We start from the raw sequence: 27,198 nt of genomic DNA, 5'->3' as shown, positions 1-27,198 counted from the left end.
CAGGCCGGGATCCCCCCCGGGGGAGTTCGGTGGGATCGGAGAGGGAAAAGCGGCACAAAGAGGAGGAATTCCCAGGAAAACGGGATTTTCCCAGGGGTCCCGAGGGAGCCCCAGGGAATCCCAGCCTGGAATGGGGCAATTCCCACGGGAACAGCTCCAGCCTGGACCTGGAATTGCCCCAAATCCCCGACTCTGTCCCTAAAAACCATCCGGGAACATCCCGGGCTGGGGAACAGCTTCATCCCAAAAATCTCCCTGTCCCAAAAACCGGGCAGGAATTCTGGGAATTCCCTGATCCCGCTGCTCTTTCCTCTCCCAGGAATTCCGGGAATTCCCTGATCCCGCTGCTCTCTCCTCTCCTCTCCCAGGAATTCCGGGAATTCCCTGATCCCGCTGCTCTCTCCTCTCCCAGGAATTCCGGGAATTCCCTGATCCCGCTTCATTCTCCTCTCTCAGGAATTCCGGGAATTCCCTGATCCCGCTGCTCTCTCCTCTCCCAGGAATTCCGGGAATTCCCTGATCCCGCTGCTCTCTCCTCTCTCAGGAATTCCGGGAATTCCCTGATCCCGCTGCTCTCTCCTCTCCCAGGAATTCCGGGAATTCCCTGATCCCGCTGCTCTCTCCTCTCAGGAATTCCGGGAATTCCCTGAATCCGGAGGGCAGCGCTGGGTTCATCCCGAATTCCCCCAATCCCATGGAAAATCCAGGGAATCCCGCTCCAAACCCGGCCGGGCTCGGGACACCGCCCTTCCCCCGCTGGCAGATCCCGATTTTCCCGCACTCCCCCTTCCCGAATTTCCCGAATTTCCCGGGCAGAATCTCCCTCCCAAAGCCATCCCAAGGGAATTCCCATCCTCCCCTTCCCGCATCCAGCGGGAATATCTGACCCCGAGAGCTGGAGAGGAAGCGGGAAAAGGGAAATAAAATGACAAAAATATCCAAAAAAAAACCCTAAAAAATAAATTAAACCCAGGAATTGCCACCGGATCCGGGGGGAATTTTCCAGAAACTTCGGGTTTTTTTTTTTTTCCTCTCTTCTCCGAAGCACCTTGGAGTCGTGGGATGGGGGAATTTGGGAAAAGCATCTTTGAGGAATCACATTTGGGCTGATTATAAAAAGTTCTCTATTGTACAACAGAGCTGCAGCTACACTGAAAAAAATTACACCGCTTATGGAAATACAATTATTATTATTAATTCTTATTAATTATTATCAATTATCAATTTTTTTTTGTTTGTTTGTTTGTTTTTTGTTGTTGTCGTTTTAGAAACAGACTCTACTAAATAGGATCTATACAAAAAACCCTCTAAAATAATTTCTGTAGTAAAATAAAGACGTGTGTTAGGAGAGCTACACAAAAACCACGGCGGGGGGGGAGGGAGAGGTGGGGGGAATTATTATTATTATTATTATTATTATTAATAATAATTTTTTTTTTCCTTTTTTTTCTTTTTTTTTTTTGCTTTTTTCCTCATTTTTTGTTTGGTTTTTTTTTTGGAGGGGAGGGGCAACTCCGGGTTCTGGAAGGTTGTGGAAGGTTGTGGAAGGTTGTGGAAGGTTCTGGAAGGAAGCAGGACGCACGCAGTGCTCATTAACGCTCTGTATTAACGAACTCACAGCCTTTCCCGTTAGTACAAAGGGCCCCGCGCCCGCTCCTCTTTGAGGAGGGGCCGGGATATAAAAGCCAAGCAAACCTCGTCAGCTGATAGGAAATTAGAAAATCCCGCCGGGATCCACCCGCCCCCGGCACGGGATCCACCGGGATCCACCGGGATCCGAAAAAATCACCGGGAAAACGCGGATTGGGGAGGGGGGATCCCAGTCCTGGGGAGGGGGGACAGAGCTCGGCCCAGAGCGGGGTGGGACGGGGGAGGAGGATCCCGGATCCAGAGCGGATCCCAAAGCTGGATCCCGGATCCCAAAGCTGGGTCCCGGATCCCAGAGTGGATCCCAAAGCTGGATCCCGGAACACAGACCCAGAGTGGATCCCAAAGCTGGGTCCCGGATCCCAAAGCTAGATCCAGGATCCAGGATCCCAGAGCAGATCCCAAAGCTGGATCCCGGATCCCAGACCCAGATCGGATCCTAAAGCCAGATCCCGGATCCCAACACTGGATCCCGGATCCCAAAGCCAGATCTCAGGTCCCAACACTGGATCCTGGATCCCAAAGCTGGATCCCAGATCCCAGGTGCGCTGTGGGGGAGCGGGAGGGCAGATCCTGGATCCCAAGCCCAGATCCCAGAGCTGGATCCCGTCCCGGAGCGCGGCAGCGGGGCCGTGCCCGGGGGGCCTCGATCCCAGCCCAGATCCCAATCCCCGATCCCAAGCACCGTGTGGGGCGGCAGCACAGAGATCCCAAACTCAGATCCCGGATCCCGGCGCCGCAGGAAGCCGTGGCTGGGACTCGATCCCATCCCAGATCCCATCCCGGAGCCGAGATCCCAAAGCTGGATCCCGGCTCCCAGATCCCAGAGCGTCTCGGCGTGGCCGTGCCTCGTCCAGGCGCCGCAGGGAGCGCTCGCCACGGTTCAGGGGCTGGATCCCATCCTGGATCCGGGAGCAGATCCCGGCACAGACCCCAGAGCAGCTCCCGGCAGAGATCCCGGCAGAGATCCCAGCACAGATTCCGGCAGAGATCCTGGCACAGATTCCAGCACAGATCCTTGCACAGATCCAGGAGCAGATCCCGGAGCAGATCCTGGAGCAGATCCTGGCACAGATCCCGGTGCAGATCCTGGAGCAGATCCCAGAGCAGATCCTGGCACAGCTCCCGGCACAGCTCCCAGCACAGCTCCCGGCACAGCTCCCGGTTGAGATCCCGGCACAGCTCCTGGCACAGCTCCCGGCACCGCTCCCATCCCGTTTCCCGTCCCGTTTCCCATCCCGGTTCCCGTCCCGGCTGCCGCGGCTGTCTCAGTGTGGCTGCGCGGCGCCGCCCTTGTCCAGGTGCCGCAGGAAGCCGTCGCCGCCGTGGCCACGGTGGTTGAGGGGCTCGCTCTTGAAGAGGGCGGGGGGCGGCGGCAGGTGCGGCACGGGGGGCACGGGCAGGTGCTGCGGGTGCTGCGGGTGCTGCGGGTGCTGCGCGTGCGCCAGCGCCAGGGCTCCGTATGGGTGCGGCAGCGGGCGCGGCGGCGCCGCAGGGCCCAGCCCCAGCGCGGCGGCGGCGGCGGCGGCGGCGGCGGGGGCCGGGCAGGGCCCGGGGGGCAGCGCGGCGGGGCCGGGGCTGCCGCCGGGGCTGGTGACACGGAAACATTTCTCCTTGTGCGCCTTGAGCATGTTGGAGAAGCGGAAGCGCTGGCCGCAGACGTCGCACGGGTACGGCTTCTCCCCCGTGTGCGTCCGGCGGTGACGCTTCATGTTGGGCCGGCTGGTGAAGCTCTTCCCGCAGATCTCGCAGATGAACGGCTTCTCCCCTGGGAACGCACCGGGAGATCCTCAGGGACACCGGGAATCCCGGGAAATCCCTCAGGGACACCGGGAATCCCTCAGGGACACCGGGAATCCCGGGAAATCCCTCAGGGACAGCGGGAATCCCGGGAAATCCCGCAGAGACACCTGGGATCCCCAGTAAATCCCTCACAGACACCGGGAATCCCTCAGGGACAGCGGGAAATCCCTCAGGGACAGCGGGAATCCCGGGAAATCCCGCAGAGACACCAGGAATCCCGCAGAGACACTGGGAATCCCGGGAAATCCCTCAGGGACACTGGGAATCCCTCAGGGACACCGGGAATCCCGGGAAATCCCGCAGAGACACCGGGAATCCCTCAGAGACACCGGGAATCCCGGGAAATCCCGCAGAGACACCGGGAATCCCTCAGAGACACCGGGAATCCCGGGAAATCCCTCAGGGACACCGGGGATCCTGGGAAATCCCTCAGGGACACCGGGGATCCCGGGAAATCCCGCAGAGACACCGGGAATCCCTCAGGGACAGTGGGAATCCCGGGAAATCCCTCAGGGACACCGGGAATCCCTCAGGGACACCGGGAATCCCTCAGGGACACCGGGAATCCCGGGAAATCCCGCAGAGACACTGGGAATCCCGGGAAATCCCTCAGGGACAGGGGGGATCCCTGGGAAATCCCTCAGAGACACGGGGGATCCCAGGAAATTCCTGATCCGTGGGGGATCCTGGGAAACCCCCAGATCCATGGGGAACAGCTGGAAAATACCCCTGATCCCTGGAAAACACCACTGCCTTTGAGGATCAGCGGGTCCTTACGGAATCCTGGCTCCCCTCTGGATTCTCCCGGCTCCCCTTGGGATTCTCCTGGCTCCCCTCTGGATTCTCCTGGCTCCCCTCGGGATTCTCCTGGCTCCCCCCGGGATTCTCCTGGCTCCCCCCGGGATTCTCCTGGCTCCCCCTGGGATTCTCCTGGCTCCCCTTGGGATTCTCCTGCTCTTCCCAGGATTTGGGACCAGACATCTCCACCCAGGGGCTCCTCCCGACCCAAACAGGAACCAATTCCCACCTCCCACCCCGGGGGGAATCCATCCCGATTTTCCCAGCAGAAAGGGAGGGATGGGAGGCCGGGGCAATCCCATGGGGAATTCCCAGGGAATCCCTGGGGAATTCCTCACCGGTGTGAGTTTTCATGTGCTCGTCGAAGTACTGCTTCATGTTGAAGTCCTTCCCGCACCACTGGCACATGAACTGCTTGTGCCCGATGTGGATGCTCATGTGCGAGCGCAGCTGGTACTTGTACTGGAACCGCTCGTCGCAGTTCTGCGGGAAACGCCGGAATTCCGGGGAAAAACGGGAATGGCGGGGGGGAAACGGGAGTTTGGGGGGGGAAATGGGAGTTTGGGGGGAAAAAACGGGAATTTCAGGGGAAAAACGGGAAATTTCAGGGGAAAACCGGGAAATTTCAGGGGAAAAAATGGGAATTTTGGAGGAGGGAAATGGGAATTTTGGGGAGAAACGGGAATTTGGGGGGAAAAATGGGAATTTCATGGGAAAAAATGGGAATTTGGGGGAAAAAATAGGAGTTGGGGGAAAAAATGGGGATTTGGGGGAAAAAAATGTGAATTTTGGAGGGAAGAAATAGGAAATTTTTTGGGAAAAATGGGTATTTTGGGGAAAAACACAGAAATTTTTTGGGGAAAAATGGAAATTTTGAGGGGAAAAACTGGGAATTCTGAGGGGAAGAAACAGGAATTTTGGGGGTAAAATAAAGGGAATTTTGGGGAAAAAATAGGGGTTTTGGGGGGAAAATGGGAATTTGGGGAAAAAAATGGAATTTCAGGGGAAAAAATGGATTTTCACAGAAAAAAAAAAAGGAATTCTGGGGGGAAAAAGGGGAATTTTGGGGATTTGGGAAGCTGGGAATGAGGAAAAGCTGGGAAAGGGGTGGGGTTATTCCCAGCAAAGAGCGTCTCTCTCCACTAGAGGACTCTGCCTCCCCCCGGAACGGCCCTTCCCGGAAATTCCTTCCCTTGGAATTCCCATTCCCAAGCCTGCACCACCACCCTTCACCTCTCCCAGCCCCCAATTCCCTGGGCATTCCCAGAATTTCCCCACCGGGCAGGGGGAGCTTCCCTGCTGGAGGCTGTTCCAGCCCCTTCCCAAGGGGGACGGGGAATCCCGGCCCCGATTCCCGGGAATTTACCTGGGAATGTCGCAATTCCCACCAAACTGAACTCAGACCTGCGGCGCTGGCTCAGATTTTGGGAGTTTTTTGGAGGATAAGAGAATTCCCCTCAAAACCCAGCAGTAATTTGGGTGTTTTCCCTGTAATTTCACTTCTCCCAGCTCCAATTTCCAGGGAAAATGAATATGGGAGCAGGGAAAACCAACGGGGTTTGGATCAGACTTTGGTGTGGAGGGAAAACCGGGATTTAAATCCCATTTTCAGCGGGAGAAACACAACCGAGCAAATCCATCCGTGCTGGGATCGCCGCTCCACGGCTCCTCCAGGGAGAATTCCCAAACTTTGATAAACTGCCCTGAATTCCTGTCCAATCCCATTCCCACTTCTTGGGAGTGTTCCCATGGATTTATCCCATGGATTTACCCCCTGGATTTAACCCTTCAATCCCTCCAGAGATCCCTGAGGATCCCCCTGTGCTGGGATCACCGCTGAGTGATCGGAATTCCCAAACTCTGATGGAACCAGCCCCCATTCCCACCCCACCCAGGGCCATTCCCACCCCCCAGGAGCATTCCCATGGATTTATCCCATGGATTTATTTACCCCCTGGATTTACCCCCTCCATCCCTCCAGAGATCCCTGAGGATCCTTCTGTGCTGGGATCACCGCTGGGTGATCGGAATTCCCAAACTCTGATGGAGCCAGCCCCCATTCCCACCCCACCCAGGGCCATTCCCAGCCCCCAGGAGCATTCCCATGGATTTATCCCATGGATTTACCCCCTGGATTTACCCTCTGGATTTACCCCCTGGATTTACCCCCTGGATCCCTCCAGATTCAATCCCTCAATCCCTGCAGAGGGATCTCTGCTGGGATCCCCGCTGGCCGATTCCCCCGCACAGAGAATTCCCGGTCCCTGATGGAGCCGCCCCCATTCCCCGGATTTCCCGGGCAGAATTCCCGGCATTCCCGGATGGAATTCCCGGCATTCCCGGTCTCACCTCGCAGCGGAAGGGCTTTTCCCCGGAGTGCTGCAGGGAGTGCACCTTGAGGGACATGCTGCGCTTGAAGGACTTGCCGCAGGTCTCGCAGGTGAAGGGCATGTCCTTGGTGTGCGCTGCGACACAGAGCGGCGTCAGCGCCGGGAAACAGCGGGAAAAACACCGGGAGAACGCGGCATTCCCAAATCCCGGCTGGGCCAGAAAACCGGGAAAAACACCGGGAGAACGCGGCATTCCCAAATCCCAGCTGGGCCGGAAAACCAGGAAAACACCGGGAGAACGCGGCATTCCCAAATCCCGGCTGGGAAACAGGGCTGGACCCCCCGGGAAACAGCGGGAAAAACACCGGGAGAACGCGGCATTCCCAAATCCCAACTGGGCCAGAAAACCGGGAAAAACACCCGGAGAACGCGGCATTCCCAAATCCCGGCTGGGAAACAGGGCTGGACCCCCCGGGAAACAGCGGGAAAAACACCGGGAGAACGCGGCATTCCCAAATCCCGGCTGGGCCGGAAAACCGGGAAAAACACCGGGAGAACTCAGCATTCCCCAATTCTGGCTGGGGGAACGGGGCTGGACCCGCTGGAAAACTGGGAATCACCTCGGGAGACGCCTTTCCCAATCCCAGCTGGGGGAATGAGGCTGAATATTATTATTATTATTATTACTAGCATTATTAGCATTATTAGCATTATCAGCATTATGATAATATTATATCTATACATTATTATTAATTATATTAATTATATTAATTATAAATAAATATATTCAATCATTAATAGTAATAATCGCAATGATAGTAATAGTAATAATAGTTATAATAGTAATAGTAATAATAATAATAATAATAATAGTCCTGTCCCTCTGTCCCTCGTCCCAGTCCCTCTCCAGCTCTCCTGGAGCCCCTCCAGGCCCTGCAAGAGGCTCAGGGCTCTCCCTGGACCCTTCCCTTCTCCAGCTGGACATTCCCAGCTCTCCCAGGCTGGTTTTTCCTGGCATTCCCGTGTTTCCTGGCATTCCCGTGTTTCCCGGCCATTCCCGTGTTTCCTGGCCGTTCCCATTTTTCCTGGCATTCCCGTGTTTCCTGGCATTCCCGTGTTTCCTGGCATTCCCGTGTTTCCCGGCCATTCCCGTGTTTCCCAGCCATTCCCGTGTTTCCCGGTGTTCCCATGTTTCCCGGCATTCCCGTGTTTCCTGGCTGTTCCCGTGTTTCCCGGCCATTCCCGCGTTTCCTGGCATTTCCGCGTTTCCCATCCGTTCCTGTGCTTCCCGCCGTTCCCATTTTTCCTGGCATTCCCGCGTTTCCTGGGCATTCCCGCGTTTCCCGGTGTTCCCATTTTTCCTGGCATTCCCGTGTTTCCCGCCGTTCCCGTGTTTCCTGGCATTCCCGCGTTTCCCGGTGTTCCCATGTTTCCTGGCATTCCCGTGTTTCCTGGCGTTCCCATTTTTCCTGGCATTCCCGTGTTTCCTGGCATTCCCGTGTTTCCCGGTGTTCCCATTTTTCCTGGCATTCCCGCGTTTCCCAGCCCTTCCCGGGACTCACCGACCATGTGTTTGCGCACGTGGGCCATGGTGTAGAACTTCTTCTCGCAGATCTCGCAGGAGAATTTCTTCTCGGCGTAGCCGTGCACGATCTTGATGTGCTCGTGGAGCGACCAGAGCTTCTTGAAGGATTTGTTACAGGACACGCACTGGGGGGACACGGAGGGGCCGCGTCAGCGGGGACGGGGGGACGGGGGTGGGATTGGAACTGGGAATGGGGCTGGGGGACTGGAACCGGGATTGGAACCGGGAATGGGGACTGGGATTGGAACCGGGAATGGAACCGGGAATGGGGATTGGAACCGGGAATGGGGATTGGAACTGGGAATGGGGATTGGGATTGGAACCGGGAATGGGGATTGGGATTGGAACTGGGAATGGGGCTGGGGGACTGGAACCAGGATTGGAACCGGGAATGGGGACTGGGATTGGAACCGGGAATGGGGATTGGAACAGGGAATGGGGATTGGGATTGGAACAGGGAATGGGGATTGGAACCGGGAATGGGGATTGGGATTGGAACTGGGAATGGGGATTGGGATTGGAACAGGGAATGGGGATTGGAACCGGGAATGGGGATTGGGATTGGAACTGGGAATGGGGATTGGAACCGGGAATGGGGATTGGAACAGGGAATGGGGATTGGAACAGGGAATGGGGATTGGAACTGGGAATGGGGATTGGAACTGGGAATGGGGATTGGAACTGGGAATGGGGATTGGAACTGGGAATGGGGCTGGGGCACTGGAACCAGGATTGGAACTGGGAATGGGGATTGGAACCAAGAACGGGGACTGGAACCAGGAATGGGGCTCAGGGATTGGGGCTGGGAATGGGGCTGAGGGATTGGAACCGGGATTGGAACCGGGAATGGGGCTTGGGACTGGGGCTGGGAATGGGGCTGGGGGATTGGAACTGGGATTGGGGCTGGGGAGTTTGAACTGGGAATGGGGCTGGGGGAATTGGAATCGGGATTGGAACTGGGAATGGGGCTGGGGAATTGAGGCTGGGGGATTGGAACCAGGATTGGACCCGGGACCGGGGCACCAGGGCACCAGAAATGGGGGTGCAGGATTGGCACCTGGGTGTGGGGATTTGGGAATTGGCACCCAGGTTTGGGAATTGGCACCCAGCTTTGGGAATTGGCACCCAGGTTTGGGAATTGGCACCCAGGTTTGGGATTGCACTCAGGTCTGGATTTGCACCCAGATTTGGGGACTGGCACCCCGGATTTGGGGATTTGCACCCAGATTTGGGATTTGTGCCAGTGCTCCGGTGCCTCCCGATCCTCACAGCCCAGAGCACCGGAGGGAGCTGAGCAGGGAAAATCCACAGCCCTGAGCTGCTGGAGAGCCCAAAGCCCTGGAGAGGGAAAATCCAAACCCCTGGAAAGGGAAAATCCAAACCCCTGGAAAGTGAAAATCCAAACATTTCCAGTGAGAAGAACCCAAACCCTGGAGTGGGGAAATCCAAACTCTTGGAGAGGGAAGGATCCAAACTGTTGGAGTGGGAAAAATCCAAAACCTTGGAGAGAGAAGGATCCAGACCCTTGGAATGGGAAAATCCAAACATTTTCAGTGAGAAGGATCCAAACCCTTGGAGTAGAAAGAATCCAAACTCTGGAGTGGGAAAATCCAAACCCTTGGAGAGGGAAAAGCCAAACTCCTGGGGAGGGAAAAACCCAACGCAGCTGGAGGAGGCCGACACCGTTAAATTCCCAAAACCCCATCCAGCCCTTCCTGCCCCCCCAAATCCAGGTGTGGCCAGGCCAGGATCTCCCATCCCGCTGGATCCCCATGGAAAGCAGCTCTGATCCTGCTGGATCCCCATGGAAAGCAGCTCTGATCCTGCTGGATCCCCATGGAAAGCAGCTCTGATCCCACTGGATCCCCATGGAAAGCAGCTCTGATCCTGCTGGATCCCCATGGAAAGAAGCTCTGATCCCACTGGATCTCCAAGAAAATCAGTTCCCATCCTTCTGGATCTCCATGGAAAGAAGCTCTGATCCCACTGGATCTCCATGGAAAGCAGCTCCGATCCTGCTGGATCTCCAAGGAAAGCAGCTCTGATCCCACTGGATCTCCATGGAAAGCAGCTCTGATCCCACTGGATCTCCAAGAAAATCAGTTCCCATCCTTCTGGATCCCCATGGAAAGCAGCTCTGATCCTGCTGGATCTCCAAGGAAAGCAGCTCTGATCCTTCTGGATCCCCATGGAAAGCAGCTCTGATCCCACTGGATCTCCATGGCAAGCAGCTCTGATCCCACTGGATCTCCAAGGAAAGCAGCTCTGATCCTTCTGGATCTCCATGGAAAGCAGCTCTGATCCCGCTGGATCCCCATGGAAAGCAGCTCCCATCCCACTGGATCTCCATGGAAAGCAGCTCTGATCCCGCTGGATCTCCAAGAAAATCAGTTCCCATCCTGCTGGATCTCCACAGAAAGCAGCTCTGATCCCACTGGATCTCCATGGAAAGCAGCTCTGATCCCACTGGATCTCCAAGGAAAGCAGCTCTGATCCCACTGGATCTCCAAGGAAAGCAGCTCTGATCCCACTGGATCTCCATGGAAAACAGCTCTGATCCTGCTGGATCACCATGGAAAGCAGCTCCCATCCTTCTGGATCACCATGGAAAACACTTCCCATCCCGCTGGACACTCCGGGATCAGCTCCGGGATCAGCTCCGGGATCAGCTCCGGGATCAGCTCCGGGCCTCGGCTCCTCCTGCTGCGCTCTCTTCATTCATCAAAGGCACCACTGGAGCTCCAAAGTGACACTGGAATGTGACAATTCCTCCCCAAAACTCCTGTGGGATGCCCGGGAAATCTGCCCCCCGAGGATTTCAGGCAGCTCTTCCTGGAATTCCATCAAGAAATCCGTGTCCAGGGTGGAAATTCCGGCTGGAAATCCTGGAGTGTGAGGAAACCAAACCATCTTCACCTCGGAGGGCACAGGGAGGAACTTCTGGGGATGTTTTTGGGATGTTTGGGGTTTTTTGGGATATCTCCACGTCCCAGCCCATGGATTCCCAGCCCTTCCCCATCAGGATTAATTAACAAATTAATCAACTCTGCTCCTTCTCTGAATCTCTGCAGGTCTGGGAATTCTGCTGCAGGCACCGAGGGGGAATCCTGCTGGAATTCCCCTCTTGGGAGGGGGAAAAAACCTCCTAGGGAGTAGAGAAACGCCAGGGAATGATCCCAAATCCTCGGATTTACAGCGGGACGAGCCCGGCAGGGGTCAGGGCTACCAGGGAATTTCAGGATTAAAGCACCCAGCTCCAGGCAACGACAGAAATTCCCTGCAGGAGCTGCCTGGGGCAGATGGAAAAGCAGAAATCACCTGGAAAAACAGATCCATTCCATCCCTGGGATGAAAAACCGGGAGGAGCCAGCCCCGCTTTTCGTTTCCATCCAACATCAAACCGTTTTTATTCCGGGATAAAGCTCTCCCTTGGCACATTTAACCCCAAATTAAGGAAAATTTCAGTTTTTCCCCTCGATCCTGTTGGTAATGGGAATAAAAACAAATCAACTGCGCTGGAAATCACATCCCAAAGGTCAGGACAGAACGAGGATTGCTGGATTTATTCCTGGATGTTGAGGATTTGAAGGTGACTCTCAGTGCTGCTGGCCCCGGGAAGTTTCTGGAATTCCTCTGGATTTAAACCATAATTTCCATAATTTCTCCTTTTCCCATCACCGTTGGACACATGTGGATGGATACAGGGATATTTCTCCGTTTTATGTGTTCAAAATATTCAGGAATTCCTGCTTAAATTTTCATTTTAATTCCTGCTTTAATCCCTTTGAATTTTATGCTGTGAATGAACCCCCTGCAGGCTGGGGCATCTCTTAAATTCCCATTTAAATCTTCCCCGCTGCACTGAACTTTTAAAATATTTCTTTCAAAAGCCGCAAAAATTAAACTTATATTAATAAATCCTTCCTTGAGCTGAAACACAAGGGAAAAAAAAAAATAAAACAACCCAAAAAAACCCAACCCAGAGTTACACAGAGCTGGGAAAAGAGAAATTGCAAGAAATATTCCCCATCTCCCACACAGTGGGAGCTGAGGATCAACCCAGCTCAGCATTGAAAGCAAACAAACAATGAAAAATATTCAATTATTGTGCTCAAACTCTCACACACACAAAAAAAAATCCCCTCCTCGCCCTACGAATTCCAGCTGCCCAAAATTCCAACCGGGAGGATTTTGGGAGGAGGTGGGTGGGAATGAGGCTAAAAAAGCAGATTTTGGGGTGCTGGAGAGAGCAGCAGTGCCCGATCCCGAGGGATCAGAAACTCGGGAGCGCTTCCCAGAAATTCCCAGTTAGTTAAAAGCTCCCAGGGAGTTAAAAAATGAGATTTTGGTGTGGAGATCTGCTGGGGTTTCTGGGCAGGCTCGAGGTGCAGGTGTGGAATTCCGAGCCCTTCCCAAACTCTGGGAATTCCCTTTGCCTCGTGGTCTCAGAAGGGTTTAAATCCCATTCCAATCTCACAGATCTCCCATTCCAGGGAATCCCTGGGATTCTGCTTCCCCTGGAGGCTCAGCTGGCCCCCAAAACCCCAGGAATTGGGAATTCAGTGGGAGCTGCAGGCGCTCGGCACGAGGATGAGGATGAGGAGGAGGAAGAGGAGGAGGATTTACCACAAAACTTCACATTTTTGGGACCGGCTACTCCAGGCTCCGACCCTGCCAAAGGAGCTGCGTGTTCCCAACTCACAGCTTACTCCTGGAGTACCAGCTGACAGCAGCTGAGCACTCTTCTCCCTGCCATTCCCTCCTTTTGGGACACCCCAAAATGTGGGATAAGGCAGAGCCCGGGCCCGGCTCAGCACCCGGGGCCGCGCAAGAAGAGATTTTTTCCCCCTGTGAAGCGTCCAGCAGCCGGATCCAGGCGTGGGGACCTGGCCAGCAGGCGAGCACACCTACCTGGATGTTTTTTTCACAGTCAGTTTGCTGGTGCAGGGACAGCTCACTCTCTAGCACAAATTTCTTCCCACATTTGTCGCAGATCTGCATCCGCCTGTGGGTGACGTTCATGTGCTTCTCCAGGTACCAGCGTGTGTTAAACACCCTGGGGCACTTCTCACAGGTCAGAGTCTCCTTCTCCTCGCACTTGGCTTTCTGCACAGGTGCCTTGGGCTCCTTTGCAGCTTTCTTCTTCCTCTTGGGGGGCTCCGCGCTCTTCCTGCGGCCCCGCGTGGCTCGGGGCGCCGGCGAGGCGGCGGCGGCCGCGGCGGAGGCGGCTCTCCTGCTTCTCCTCTGGCCAACACTAACCTTCTCCACTCTTTTCTCCTTTTTCTTCTGCCTCTCGTTCTCCTCGTAATCGTTACTGTCTTCCGTGGCCTCTTCCCCACTGTCACCCTCCTCTTCCTCACTGCTGCTCTTAAGGACAGCAGTCTCTTTGGACTGGGAGGGGACACCCTTCTCCCCTTTGGACACATTTAAGGTTTGGTTGTTAAGGTTTACCTCCACTATAATCTGCTCCCTTTTGTAAGTCACTTCATCTTCCTCCTCTTCCTCCTCCTCAGAGTCGTCAGAGTTTTCCCTGTCTTCTTTCACAGCCCGGACCTCTCCTACCGCTCTGCTCTCCCTGAAAAACGGCTGCTCCTCCCTCTCGTGGAGGTGGCCTTTGCTCACTTTGCTGTCCACCAGCACCGAGAAGGGGCTCCCTGACTCCCTCTTGTACACCTTGGTGGACAGGTCCAGCTCCTGGCCGGGGTAGAAGGCGGGCGGCCCCTCCTGCGCCATGCCGGCCCCGGGGGGCTCGCCCTTGGCTGCCTGGCTCATCTGGGGGGGCTCATGGGGCGCCCTCCGGCCCGCGGGGCTGCGGCTCGGGGCGGCTGCTCCGGCCCGGCGCCTCTTCCATCGGAGCCCGGCGGCCTCGGGGGTCCTGGAGGGGCTGGAGCGGGGTCGGGATCACGGCAGGGGCAGGGCGGGGAGGGATCTTCGGCAGGAAGCGGAGCCCTCGAGCATTTTATCTGCAAGAGACAACGGGAGAGCGGTCAGGAGATCATTCATGGGGTCAGGAGATCATCATTGGGGTCAGGGGATCATCACTGGGGTCAGGGGATCATTCAGGGGGTCAGGGGATCATTCATGGGGTCAGGAGATCATTCATGGGGTCAGGAGATCATCACTGGGGTCAGGGGATCATTCAGGGGGTCAGGGGATCATTCATGGGGTCAGGAGATCATCCATGGGGTCAGGGGATCATTCATGGGGTCAGGGGATCATCATTGGGGTCAGGGGATCATTCATGGGGTCAGGGGATCATCACTGGGGTCAGGGGATCATCATTGGGGTCAGGGGATCATCACTGGGGTCAGGGGATCATTCAGGGGGTCAGGAGATCATTCATGGGGTCAGGAGATCATTCATGGGGTCAGGGGATCATTCAGGGGGTCAGGGGATCATTCAGGGGGTCAGGGGATCATCACTGGGGTCAGGGGATCATTCATGGGGTCAGGGGATCATTCATGGGGTCAGGGGATCATCACTGGGGTCAGGGGATCATTCATGGGGTCAGGGGATCATCACTGGGGTCAGGAGATCATTCATGGGGTCAGGGGATCATCACTGGGGTCAGGGGATCATCCAGGGGGTCAGGAGATCATCACTGGGGTCAGGGGATCATCACTGGGGTCAGGGGATCATCCATGGGGTCAGGGGATCATCCAGGGGGTCAGGGGATCATTCATGGGGTCAGGGGATCATCACTGGGATCAGGGGATCATTCAGGGGGTCAGGGGATCACCACTGGGGTCAGGGGATCATCCAGGGGGTCAGGAAATCATCACCGGGGTCAGCAGATCACCACTGGGATCAGGAGATCCCCACTGGGATCAGAACACCCCAGAGACCCTGGACTCGGAGGGATTTGAGGAATTCTTCCCCCAGCTCCCAAATCCCCACACACGGCATCGCTTTGCCCATCCACGCTTCCCACGAGGTTTTCCAAGCTGGAATTTGCCCTGGACGCTGCAGCTTCCTCCTGCGGGAAGTGCCACGCGGTCCCTCATGGACACAGAGCAATCAATCCCACACATTCCTCTCGTTTCCAGAGGGACAATTCCAGTTTGGGATGGGCTGATCCCATCAGGAGCACTCTGGGAATTCCAGAGCTAAACCTGGAGTTAAACCCGGGATCAGAGGGAAGGAGAATCAAGGACGGAGACACCCCAGAATGGGATGGGAGGGACATCAAATCCCATCAATTCCCATCAATTCCCATCAATTCCCATCAAATTCCATCAATTCCCATCAAATCCCATCAATTCCCATCAAATCCCATCAATTCCCATCAAATCCCATCAATTCCCATCAATTCCCATCAAATCCCATCCAGGGACACCTTCCCTGATCCCTGCCTGGCCTGGGACTCTTCCAGGGATAGAATTCCCCAACTTCCCAGGGAATTCCTTCCCAATATCCCACCCAATCCTCCTCTCTTCCAGAGATTCCTGTATTATCATTTTTGTCCCACCAGAATTTTCCCCCACTTTGGAGGGAATTTTAACTGAACAGGAGGTGAACCAAACGGAGCCTGAATAATTAATATTAATTATTAATAATAAAGAGAATCTTTGTGAAGTGCCACACCAGGGAAAGAATGGAAAAAAAAAACCAGTTTGATTACAAACTTCATTAAAACAGCTTCCTGAGCACTTCTCAAATTATTCCAAATATAAAATGAACCGGTTTTGTCCAGCTGGAATTCCCAATCTATGCCCAGGAAGCCTTGGGAAGGATGGATCCCATTGTAGCTTTTCCTTGGAGTGGGATGAATTATTCAGGAGTTCAGAAAATTCCCTGTTCCAGGTAGAAAATACCTGATTTATTTCCTCATCATATTAAACATCTCTAGGAGGCTGCAGGAGGAAATCCAGAATTCCACTGCAGAGCCAGGAAAGCACAAAAAATTTGGGCAGGAAAAGGAAATTTCACCTTTTCCCCCATTTATCAAACAGAAAAAAATTCCTGCCAATATTTCACCTCGGCTCACTGAAAGGATATTTATTATATGTAAAAAAATCCTTTTTTATCAACAGGTACCACCTCAAACCAATGCCACAGTGGGGTTTATTCTGAATTATCAAAGCTCTGTTTGCTCCAAACCTTTCAGTGCCTCCCTCCAGGGACCCACAACTTTCCAAAACATTATTTAAATAAAAAACAAAACCCTCCTCGGCCATTTAGTCCAAACAACAGCTGTGAAATACTGCCCAAAAAAAGCTCTTAAAACACTTTCCCCGCCCTGCTTTTAAATTTCTAATCCCAAAGCAGCGTTTGGGTGTTTTTAATCCCAAAACACCAAAGCGTTTTTTTGTTGTTTTAAAGGTGAATTTAATTTAATCAAGGCTGATTTTTTCCACAGAACAAATCCCGGGTCAGAGATGAAGGCGTTGATTAAGATGTAAAAAGGAAACAAAAGTTTCAAAGCGATTTTTGATGCTTATCAAGCCCCAAACCTGGGGAAATATCTGCACAACCAAACCGAGCAATCAAAGGTTTGCGAGGTCTCCGACATGAAAAGCTTCAACTCTGAAGAAATAAAAGCACAATTTGCAGACAAAAGAGTGGGTGGAGGAAGCTGGTGAGTGTGTGGGAGCAACTTCACACCGAGATTCTGAAGAAAAACCGAAGAAAAACCGCATTTTTTGGTGTTATCGGCGCTAAAAATAGAGAGATTTGAGCTCGGCTGGGCAAGGCCTCAGGCCCGGCCTGGGTTGGGCTCGGCCCGAAGGAAAAGCTGATGAAAAACTGAGGAAAAACTGATGAAAAACTGAGGGAAAACTGAGGGAAAAGTGGGAAAAAGCTGAGGAAAAGCAGGATTTTAGGAGAAGGTGAGGATGTGAGGGAAAAGGGATTTGTGGAAAAACGGGGGTGTGAGGAAAAGCTGAGGAAAAACTGAGGGTGTGAGGGGAAAATTGAGGAAAAACTGAGGAAAAATTGAGGAAAAACTGAGAAAAAATTGAGGAAAAACTGAGGGTGTGAGGGGAAAATTGAGGAAAAACTGAGGAAAAATTGAGGAAAAACTGAGAAAAAATTGAGAAAAAACTGAAGGAGTGAGGGAAAAACTGAGGAAAAAGCAAGGGTGTGAGGGAAAAATTGAGGAAAAATCAAGGGTGTGAGGGAAAAATTGAGGGTGTGAGGGAAAAATTGAGGAAAAACTGAGAAAAAAACTGAGGAAAAAGTGAGGAAAAACTGAGGGTGTGAGGGAAAATTAAAGGGAAAACTGACTGAGGATGTGAGAAAAACTGAGGATTTCAGGAAAAGCTGAGGATGTGAGGAAAAAATGGGGAAAATCTGATTGAGGATGAGAGGGAAAATTGAGAATTTTGGAAGCTGAGGACTTGAGGAAAAGCTGAGGGTGTGAGGGAAAAATTGAGGATTTGAGGAAAAACTGAGGATTTGAGGAAAAGCTGAGGGTGTGAGGGGAAAATTGAGGATTTGAGGATGTTTTCCCATTGAAACTCTGAAATCCCCAGGTCATGTGAATTCTGAAGAATTAACGAGCAGTGAAAAACCACAGATTGCACCGGGAAAACACAAAGTAAGGGCTAAAAATGACATTTTTGGGGTGTCCCGTGCAGGAATTGGATTCAAACCCTGAGGGTCCCCTTATCAGGATATTCCACAATTCCGTAACAGCTCAATAAATCTGCAACAAATTTTATTTGCAATAAAAAAGCCTCAATAAACTCTCCCAGTTGGAAGCACCTGGAAAGGCCCAGCCTTTTCCAAAGAGTGGGAAAACATATCTGAAGGGAATTATTTCAATTATTCCCCTCAGCCCCTGATCCCTTCCTTCTTGTGCATTTCAGCTGCTTTAGGTGCAAAAAAATCCCTGAAAATCTGTTTTTAAGAGGGGAGGTTTTATCTCCCAGAGCCTCACTCTGGCACATCCCGAATTTTGCATTTCCATGGGAAGTGCTGGAGCTGCCTGAGCCCATGGAAATGCAAAATAAATGCAAAATAAATGCAAATGAAAAGCAAAATAAAGAGCTGAGTGCTGCTAACGACCTTATTCCCATTCCCAAACCTGGGGGGACCCACCTGAGCCTCAAAAATCCTCAGGAAAATAATCCTGAAAGGGAATCAGGGAAGAGAAATCCCAATTTTTTGCACCCAACAGGAGGGGATTTGGGAGCAGCATTCCCAATTCCTGCGGAAAACTGGGAAATCAGAACTCTCCTGTCACTGCCAGCCCCGAATTCCCTGGGAAAAGCTTTTCCTTCAGTTGCAGAGAGCCTGGGCAGGGACACAAAACCCTGGAGAAAGAGGGAATAAATCCTGGAATTCTGGAATTCCAGGGCTGGGCAGAGCTCCCACCTCACCTGAGCCTTTTTCCTGGAATAATCCAGGATTAGGTGCAGGAGAGGGAATGGGGGGGGGGATAAATCCTGTGAGTTCTGCAATTCCAGAGCTCCCACCTCATCCCGCTGCTTTTCCAGCTGGATTTGGAATTCCCAAAATAACCCCGGCATGGGGATTTTGCTGACTCAGCAGGCAGCACTTTGAATTTTTTTTTTTTTTTTTTTTTTCCTCCCTCTCTCTCCCTTGTCCTGGGAGCTGGGAATTTCCCTCCAAGTGTTCCACAGGCTCCTGGAAAAATCACATTCCCAAATCCCAGGGAAAAAAAAATAAAAATCTACAGAATGCTGCCACTGGAACAGAAAAACCACGAGGAAGAAACCTCAGGCTTTTCCCATTTTTTGGGAGGAATGATCTGGCTGCATCTGGATTTTTGGGAGACACAAAGCCCTTTCCGACCAGAGATTCCTGGATTTTTTTCAAGCATTATCTCCATGAAAAATACATTCCAGAGGTTTCCATTTGGGAATTCAGCATTAAAATGCCTCGGATTTTGCAATAAATGAGGTTTTTTTTGTTGAATCTAAAGGAGTTTCAGATTGAACAGCCACAAACTCAATGTTTTTCTCGAAGTAGAAAAAAAAAAGCTTTAAAATAACTTTTAGTTCTTTACCCTCAAATCACAACTCCAGGCCCTTCCCACTGCCTGAAGTATTTAAAAATTAAAAATTTTGCAATTAGGAAATTCCAGGTATTCCAACCTATTCCTGCATATTTTTTTGAAAAAAAAAAAGAACTGAAAATAAGATTAAAACACCCCCAGGTGCTTCCCTGGTTTGCATTTCCCATTTATCACTTCTGAATCAATATTTCACCATTTTTAGACAAAAAAAAAGCTATTTATGACCACACTACAAGGTCTTTTTACCCCTTAGATTTGTAAAATTGTCCAAATAGGTGCCAAAATTCCTTTTTTCCTTTAAAATCTCTTATTTTCACACCTCTCTGCTGATGTAGCTTGAAGAAAATGAAAAGATTTTATTCAGATTTTATTTCAATCCTGGCACTTCCCATTAAGCATCACCGACCCCGAGCTCCAGGCCCGGTGAAAGCCTCAAAAAGGAAATCTGTCATCAAGATCTCTTGCCCAAAATTAGCATTTTTCCCCCCAAAGAGGCCCCGGAGGTGTCTCGGTGTCCTTGGATATGCAGAGGTGTAAATGAAGTGTGAATATCCTGCCCCAAATCCACCTTGGAATTCCCACCTGGACATTTCCCGGCAGGAAAAAAATCTCAATTTCAGCACGAATTTGGCAAAAATTACGGAATTTTTATGCCCAGCCTCTTAAATGAGATTTTTTGCAATGAGGAGAATGGGGAAAACGAGCAAATTTGGGGTTTTTAAAAGAAGAATTCAGGATTTTTTCACATTGCACATCCCTGCCCCGGCACAATTTATATTCCATAGTAATAAAAGGTTGCAATAATTCCATTGGAATGTCACACACAAGCTCCAGAGTCTCTCACTCAGGCTTTAACACCATTTTTAAACCCTTGGGATTCATTTCCAGGCTTCCAGCTCATCCCAAAAAACCCCACTCGACATTTTGGAGCTTTGCTGAGAGCGGAAAGTGGCAGAAAAACCTGAAATTTATCAGCAAAAAAATCATCAAAAATCAACTCCGGCCTCCAAAGGGAATCCCAGGGCTGGAATGTTCTCCTGGGGAGCCCAAAATCCCTCCTGCTTTTCACTGCACCACCCAATCTGCCTTTTGGGATCCCCAAAAAGTTTGGGAAAGGCTCTGAGACAGCCCCAAAGCCCATCCCGTCCTCACCCGGCTCTGCCTCTCAGAATTCCCACAAAAACACCCCTGGAAAATCTGGGTTTGGACCTTCCAGTGGGAATTTCACTGCTCAATTCCCAAACTTCCCTTGTGCTGATGGAATGACAGCACCGGGAGCTTTCCTTTCCTGTCCTCACCTGGACTTTTTTTGGGATTTCCCTCCAAAATCCCACAAAAACACCCCTGGAAACTCTGGGTTTGGATCTTCCAGTGGGATTTTCACTGCTGAATTCCCGAATTCCCCTCGGTGCCGATGGGCAAAGAGCACCGGGAGCTTTCCCTGGTGTCTCTACCCCGACATCTTTGGGATCTCCATCCAAAATCCCATCAAAGATCCACCTGCAGGGCTCCGTCCACAGCTCCCGGTGGGATTTCAGCGCTGAATTCCCGGATTTTCCTGGATCAGCCCCGAGGTTGCCACCGGGCTGCTCCATCCCTGGGCTGCTCCATCCCGGTGTGACCCAAATTCCACCGGGCGGTGCCAAAGCTCCCAACCCTGCCCTGGAGCCACCACGCAATTCCCGAGGGATCTCTGGAAATTCCCAAGGGATCTCCCGCAATTCCCGAGGGATCTCTGGAAATTCCCAATGGATCTCCCGCAATTCCCGAGGGATCTCTGGAAATTCCCAATGGATCTCCCGCCATTCCCAAGGGATCTCCTGCAATTCCCGAGGGATCTCTGGAAATTCCCAATGGATCTCCTGCAATTCCCAATGGATCTCTGGAAATTCCCAATGGATCTCCTGCAATTCCCAATGGATCTCCTGCAATTCCCAATGGATCTCTGGAAATTCCCAATGGATCTCCGGAAATTCCCAATGGATCTCTGGCAATTCTCAATAGATCTCCCACCATTCCCGATGGATTTCCTGCAATTCCCAATGGATCTCCTGCCATTCCCAAGGGATCTCCCGCAATTCCCAATGGATCTCTGGAAATTCCCAACGGATCTCCTGCAATTCCCAATGGATCTCCTGCAATTCCCAATGGATCTCCTGCAATTCCCAATGGATCTCTGGCAATTCCCAATGGATCTCTGGAAATTCCCAGTGGATCTCTGGCAATTCCCAATGGATCTCCTGCAATTCCCAAGGGATCTCCTGCAATTCCCGAGGGATCTCTGGCAATTCCCAACGGATCTCCCGCAATTCCCAACAGATCTCAAGCTCAAACCCTCTTCCCACTGATTCCCTGGATTTTATCCCATTTTTTCCCCTCAAATCCTAATCCAGATCCCAATCCCAGCAGCTCCCCTGCCTTTCCCATCGCCTCCCTAAAACCCACATTTCCAGGGGGGAAAATCCAATTTCCAGGGGGGAAAAATCCCATTTCCAGGCAGGGAAAAATCCCATTTCCAGGGGGGAAAAAATCCCATTTCTGGTGGGGAAAAAAACCCATTTCCAGGGGGGAAAATCCCATTTCCAGGGGGGAAAAAATCCCATTTCCAGGCAGGGAAAAATCCCATTTCCAGGGGGGGGAAAATCCCATTTCTGGTGGGGAAAAAAAAAACATTTCCAGGGGGGAAAATCCCATTTCCAGGGGGAAAAAAAACCATTTGCAGTGGGGAAAAAATCCCATTTCCAGAGGGAAAAATCCCATTTCCAGGCAGGGAAAAATCGGATTTCCAGGCAGGGAAAAATCCCATTTCCAGGCAGGGAAAAATCCCATTTCTAAAGGGAAAAATCCCATTTCCAGGCAGGGAAAAATCCCATTTCTAAAGGGAAAAATCCCATTTCCAGGCAGGGAAAAATCCCATTTCTAAAGGGAAAAATCCCATTTCCAGGCAGGGAAAAATCCCATTTCTAAAGGGAAAAATCCCATTTCCAGGCAGGGAAAAATCCCATTTCTAAAGGGAGCAGGCCCAGCAGAAGGTGCTGGAAAAGCTGCTGGGAAATGCTGGGAAAAGTCCCAGTGCGAAACCTCCCGAGGGAAGGGTGTCGGGAAGGGCAGGAATCTCCTGACACCGCCAGGGATTCACTCCCTCTTTCCCAGCAGGGAGGAGCAACCCACAAAATCCCAGAATCACCTGGAAAAACAAAGGAATTTGGGAATTTGGGGGGTTTTTAGGGAAGTGAGAACAACAGGAATGCTGCTCCCAAATCCTGGGAAAACTCCGTGAAAAGGCACAAGCTGGGACAGGATTTTCCTCATTTCTACGGGAATGTGATGAAAAAAAATGAGGTTTTGATTCAAATTCTCCTTGAGGCACCAAAGCCGGGACAGATCCCACCCAAAACACCCCCAGGCTCCAGAGGTTCCCTCAATTTTGCTCCAAACCAGGAGGAAAAATCCACGTTTTTGGTGGGAAACGCTGGGAAAATGCAGCCACGTCCCCCCTGAGGGAGCTCAGGGCAGGGGGATCTCACCTGGGTCTGTTTAAGGGAGAAACTTCACGAGAATAAAATGAACACTGCAGAAAAATCCATTTTTTCCCTCATTATTGTGAGGGGAAACCCCCAAATATTCACAAAATAAAACTCTGGGATGGCAAAGAGCAGAGATTTACCAAAAGGTAAATTAATGATGGTTTGGAAAGTAAAATCAGCTTTAAAAATTGACTTCACCTCCCTTTTGGATCTTGCAGGGAGAGAGCAGAGCAGGCTGAGAGTGTGCTGGAGGAATTGAACCAGGAGAAATAAAATATTCTTATATATCCTATAAATATTTAATATTAAATATTAAGTATTAATATTATTATATTAAATATTCTATAATAAATTATAGAATATATATAGAATTATATATAAAACATATATATAATATATATTATATAATATATATTATATAATAATTTTACTATATTAAATATTCTATAACAAATTATACATTATTTATAATGTATAAAATATATACATTATAAAACATGTAACATTTCTATATCTGTATCAAATTATATATGAATATATATAATATATTCATATATATTATATATATGAATATATATTATATATGAATATATATTATATATGAATATATATTATATATGAATATATATTATATATAATGAATATATATTATATATATGAATATATATTATATATGAATATATAACATGCACTATATAAAATGATACTATTAATAAATTTAATAAATAGAAATATAATGGAATTATATTATATAGATATATATAGCATTTATTACATACTATAAAATGTTTTAATATTATAATTATGCACAGAATATTAAAGAAATCTCCCTCTCCTCAGCTGCCTGCTGCTTCCTTTCAGCTCTGCCTCGTTATTTTTTTGGTGGAACCAGAAAATTAATTAATAATAAATAATAAATGGAATTATTTTTGATTTTGGCAGGTCCCCGAGAGCGGCAGAGAGAAATAGGTCAGCGAGGAGTTTTGTAAGCGCCTGAGATCCACCTGTGCCATCTCAGGTGTGCTCTGGGCACGGCCCTGCTCCTCCTGTTTACTGCAAAAATCCCTCCTCAACTCCAGAATCCTTCCCGAGGCGTTCCCACAGGGAATCTCCTGCTCCCATCCCCAGGAAAAGCCTTTGGGTGGATAAAACTTGGGATTTTTGGGGTGAAATCGCAGCTCTCGGGGTGAAATCCCCACATTCCGTGGTTCTGGCAACACAATATTTTCAATTTTTGGATGATTTAGCCTCTATTTGCCCCCTCCCCACAGCAAGAATTCCCCTGGAAACATCAGTTAATCATTACTGGATTAGAAAGTCAATTAAACCCTTCAAAACTCACAATAACCTCCCACACCAAAGCCTCCTCTGCTCAGATAATATTCCAAATATTCAAATTATTAAAATATCTACCAAAAATACTCAATATCCAATATCCCAGAGGTGTTTGAACAAATAATCCCAAACCCAAATCCCAATTTCTGCAGCTCTGAGCTTCCCCCCGAGGAAAATAAAAATCAGAATCCAGCCCCAAACCCCCCCGGCAGCGCAGGAAACGCGAGTGCTTAGCTGGAAAAATAAAAGAGCTTCATGAATTTGCACTTTTCTTTCACGAAGCCTCTGGAAAAAGCTGTCAGAAGTGCCGGGATCACATCTGGAATGGCAGCCCGGGACAGGGATGGGGATGGAGTGAAATGCACCTGGCGCAGAGGTGGAGGCAGAGGGAAATATCAGATGTGATAAAGACGAGGGAACTCAGCAGATATCACACACACACAAAGCCCTCCTGAAATCCCACTTGGCAACTCCGCGATCCTTTCAAAAGCACCGGAAAAATTCCAATTTTTTTGTTTGTTTGTTTTTTGTTTTAGCACAGAGAGAAACAGAGCAGAAGTTCCAGCTGGGAAGAGCCCAGGTGCTTCCCAAAGCTCTTCTCCTCCATCCCGTGCCAAGGAGGGAGGATGGAATCCTCATCCCTCACATCCTCCTCCGGGCCTTCTCCCTCCTTCCCCAAACTCCAGGGATTCAGCTTCAGCCTGGATCTGCGGTAATTGATGTGCCAGCCTGCTCTGCCCCGCACCGGGACACCCCAAAAATCCCCGGAGCCCGGGAGAGCGGGGAAAAGGGCGGGGATGAGGGAACCCCCCCGGTAGCGGCACCTCTGCTCACCTCCCCGGGACACCGAGCGGCACCGGGCACGGGACACGCTCCAGAGCCGAGCCCCAAGCGTGCGGGAATGCTGGATTCCCTGGGCTCGGCTCCGGGAACTCTCCTCACCTCACCTCACCTCCCCCGGGCAGGTGACACAGCCCCGGGCCCGCGGGGAGGGGACACGGAGCCACCGGAGCCGGGGGAACACCTCCGACCCCGGGGGACACCTCCGATCCCGGGGGACACCTCCGATCCCGGGGGGCACCTCCGAGCCCGGGGGGCACCTCCGACCCCGGGGGACACCTCCGAGCCCGGGGGGACATCCCCGATCCCGGGGGACACCTCCGACCCCGGGGGGAGACCCCCGACCCCGTGGGGACACCTCCGATCCCGGGGGACACCTCCGATCCCGGGGGGAGACCCCCGACCCCGGGCAGAGCCACCGGACCCGGGGGACACCTCCGATCCCGGGGGGACATCCCCGATCCCGGGCAGAGCCACCGGACCCGGGGGACACCTCCGCCCCCGGGCAGAGCCACCGGACCCGGGCAGAGCCCCCGGACCTGGGGGGACACCTCCGATCCCGGGGGACACCTCCGATCCCGGGAAAACCACTCGATCCCGGGCAGAGTCCCCCGATCCCGGGGGAACCCCTCGATCCCGGCCAGAGCCCCCCGGTCCCGTCCCTGCCCGCCGCCTCCTCCTCCTGCCCGTTCCCCACGGCTCCCCGGTGCCGCCGCTCCCCCCCGGGCCGTGAGGCGCCCGTGCCCCGCTCCCCCCGCCGCCCACCGCCGGGCCGGGCCTAGCGCCGCTCGGCTGCGCCGCCAGGCCCGGGGGAAGGAAGGGGGAAGGGGCTCGGCGGCCTCGCGGGCGGCCCCGCACTCACCCAGGCCGGTGCCCTCGGGGCCGCCCCCGCCGCCGTCCATGCCGGGCGGCGCGGGGAGGGGGGCGCGGGCGGGCGCGGCGGCGGAGGGCGGAGGGCAGGGCGGCCGGGGCCCTCCCTCCCTCCCTCCGTGCCTTCCCTCCGGCCCCTCCGCTCGGCCCCCGCGCTCCGCCGGCCGCCGCCGCCGCTGCCTCGGCCCGGGGGTGGGAGGGGGGGCCGGCGCTCAGGCCCAGGCGCTGCCGCCGCGGGCGGACGCGGCTCCCGCTGCCCCTCGGCCGCCGCCGCCGCCGCCGCCGCCGCCGCAGCGCTACGTGGCCGCCGCCGCAGCCGCCGCCGGTCCTCGCGGGGGCGCGCGCGCGCGCGGGGCTCGGAGCTGGAGGGAGGGAGCGGGGGGGTGGCGGGGGCGCGCCCCGTGCCTGGGACCGGTGCGCGGCGGGAGCGCGCCCGTGCGGCGGGAGCGCGCGCGGGCCGAGGCCGCGGTGGAAGGGAAGGGGAGGCGGAGGTGGGGGGGGGTGCTGTAAGTGCGCGTGTGCGGGAGCGCGCGCGGAGGCGGGGAGGGGAACGGACCGTGCTGTGGAGGCGGGAGGGAAGCGCCGCGTAGGCCGAGAGGAGCGGGGACGGCGAGTGCGCGCGTGCGGGAGCGCGCGGGGGGGGGGGGTAACGCGCGCAGGGCGAGAGGGAGGGGAGCGCGGGAGCGCGCGCGGAGGGGCCGGGGGCGCGCACGGGCCGGGGGCAGGCGGCGCTGTGCGCATGCGCCGCCGGGGGCCGTTCCCGCGCGCCCGCCCCTTTCCCGCCGCTGCTGCACCTGAGGCGGCGGCGCGCGCGGCGCAGGTGAGGCGGGGGGGAGGCTGCGCATGCGCGGGGGGCACGAAGGGGGCTCGTTACCCCTCCGGTAATTAGCGACCGTGCCCTAATTAGCGCAGGCGGGTGATGGCGGGGGTGAGGGTGTCGTGTGAGAGGGTGCGATGGAGCGGGGGGCTCCCCTCAGCCCGCCCATTAACTCCGCGCGGGTAATTAGCGAGCCCGCCGTAATTAGCGCAGCCGGGTGAGGCGGGCAGGCCGCGGCCGGGCTGCGGTAACCGCGGCCTGAGCGAGCCCTCAGGGCTTCCGGGGCTGGGTACCGCCCTCAGGGCTCCCGGGACCGGCCGCTGCTCCCCTCAGGGCTCCCGGGGCTGGGTGCTGCCCTCAGGGCTCCCGGGACCGGCCGCTGCTCCCCTCAGGGCTCCCGGGGCTGGGTGCTGCCCTCAGGGCTCCCGGGGCTGGCCACTGCTCCCCTCAGGGCTCCCGGGGCTGGCCGCTGCTCCCCTCAGGGCTCCCGGGGCTGGATACCGCCCTCAGGGCTCCCGGGGCTGGCCACTGCTCCCCTCAGGGCTCCCGGGGCTGGCCACCGCTCCCCTCAGGGCTCCCGGGGCTGGGTGCCGCTGCCCTCAGGGCTCCCGGGGCCCCTCAGCCGCGGGCAGGGCCGGAGGAGCCGCTCCCGTCCGTGACGGTGC

The 27,198-nt window shown here is 53.5% G+C and overlaps 2 protein-coding genes across 6 annotated transcripts; one reads left to right on the top strand and one right to left on the bottom strand.

The window, feature by feature from the left end:
* Positions 1–1,426: 1,426 nt before the first annotated feature.
* ZNF652 (zinc finger protein 652) lies at positions 1,427–26,071 on the bottom strand. The gene is made up of 6 exons (XM_058857825.1): positions 25,709–26,071; positions 13,075–14,126; positions 8,141–8,288; positions 6,598–6,713; positions 4,587–4,731; positions 1,427–3,415 (listed from the first exon to the last, which is right to left on the bottom strand). Exons 2-6 carry the CDS (start codon positions 13,933–13,935, stop codon positions 2,916–2,918), a joined length of 1,770 nt encoding a protein of 589 aa, XP_058713808.1. The 5' UTR covers positions 13,936–14,126; positions 25,709–26,071; the 3' UTR covers positions 1,427–2,915.
* LOC131588835 (putative per-hexamer repeat protein 5) lies at positions 8,305–11,181 on the top strand. 5 transcript variants are annotated; one of them, XR_009279652.1, is made up of 3 exons: positions 8,305–9,252; positions 9,293–10,105; positions 10,203–11,181. XR_009279652.1 is itself a non-coding variant. In XM_058857836.1 (2 exons), the coding sequence occupies exons 1-2, from the start codon at positions 8,392–8,394 to the stop codon at positions 9,455–9,457; spliced, it is 1,026 nt and encodes a 341-aa protein (XP_058713819.1). In that variant the 5' UTR covers positions 8,305–8,391; the 3' UTR covers positions 9,458–11,181. The 5 variants fall into 5 exon arrangements, 1 of the variants encoding a protein (XP_058713819.1); XR_009279654.1 differs by having other exon boundaries at positions 9,293–10,265; positions 10,491–11,181; XR_009279653.1 differs by having other exon boundaries at positions 9,293–10,265; positions 10,427–11,181.
* Positions 26,072–27,198: the final 1,127 nt, after the last annotated feature.

The sequence above is a fragment of the Poecile atricapillus genome, chromosome 27 (genome assembly GCF_030490865.1).
Source record: "Poecile atricapillus isolate bPoeAtr1 chromosome 27, bPoeAtr1.hap1, whole genome shotgun sequence".
NCBI classification, from domain to species: domain Eukaryota; kingdom Metazoa; phylum Chordata; class Aves; order Passeriformes; family Paridae; genus Poecile; species Poecile atricapillus.
This window is presented reverse-complemented; position numbering and strand designations above follow the sequence as displayed.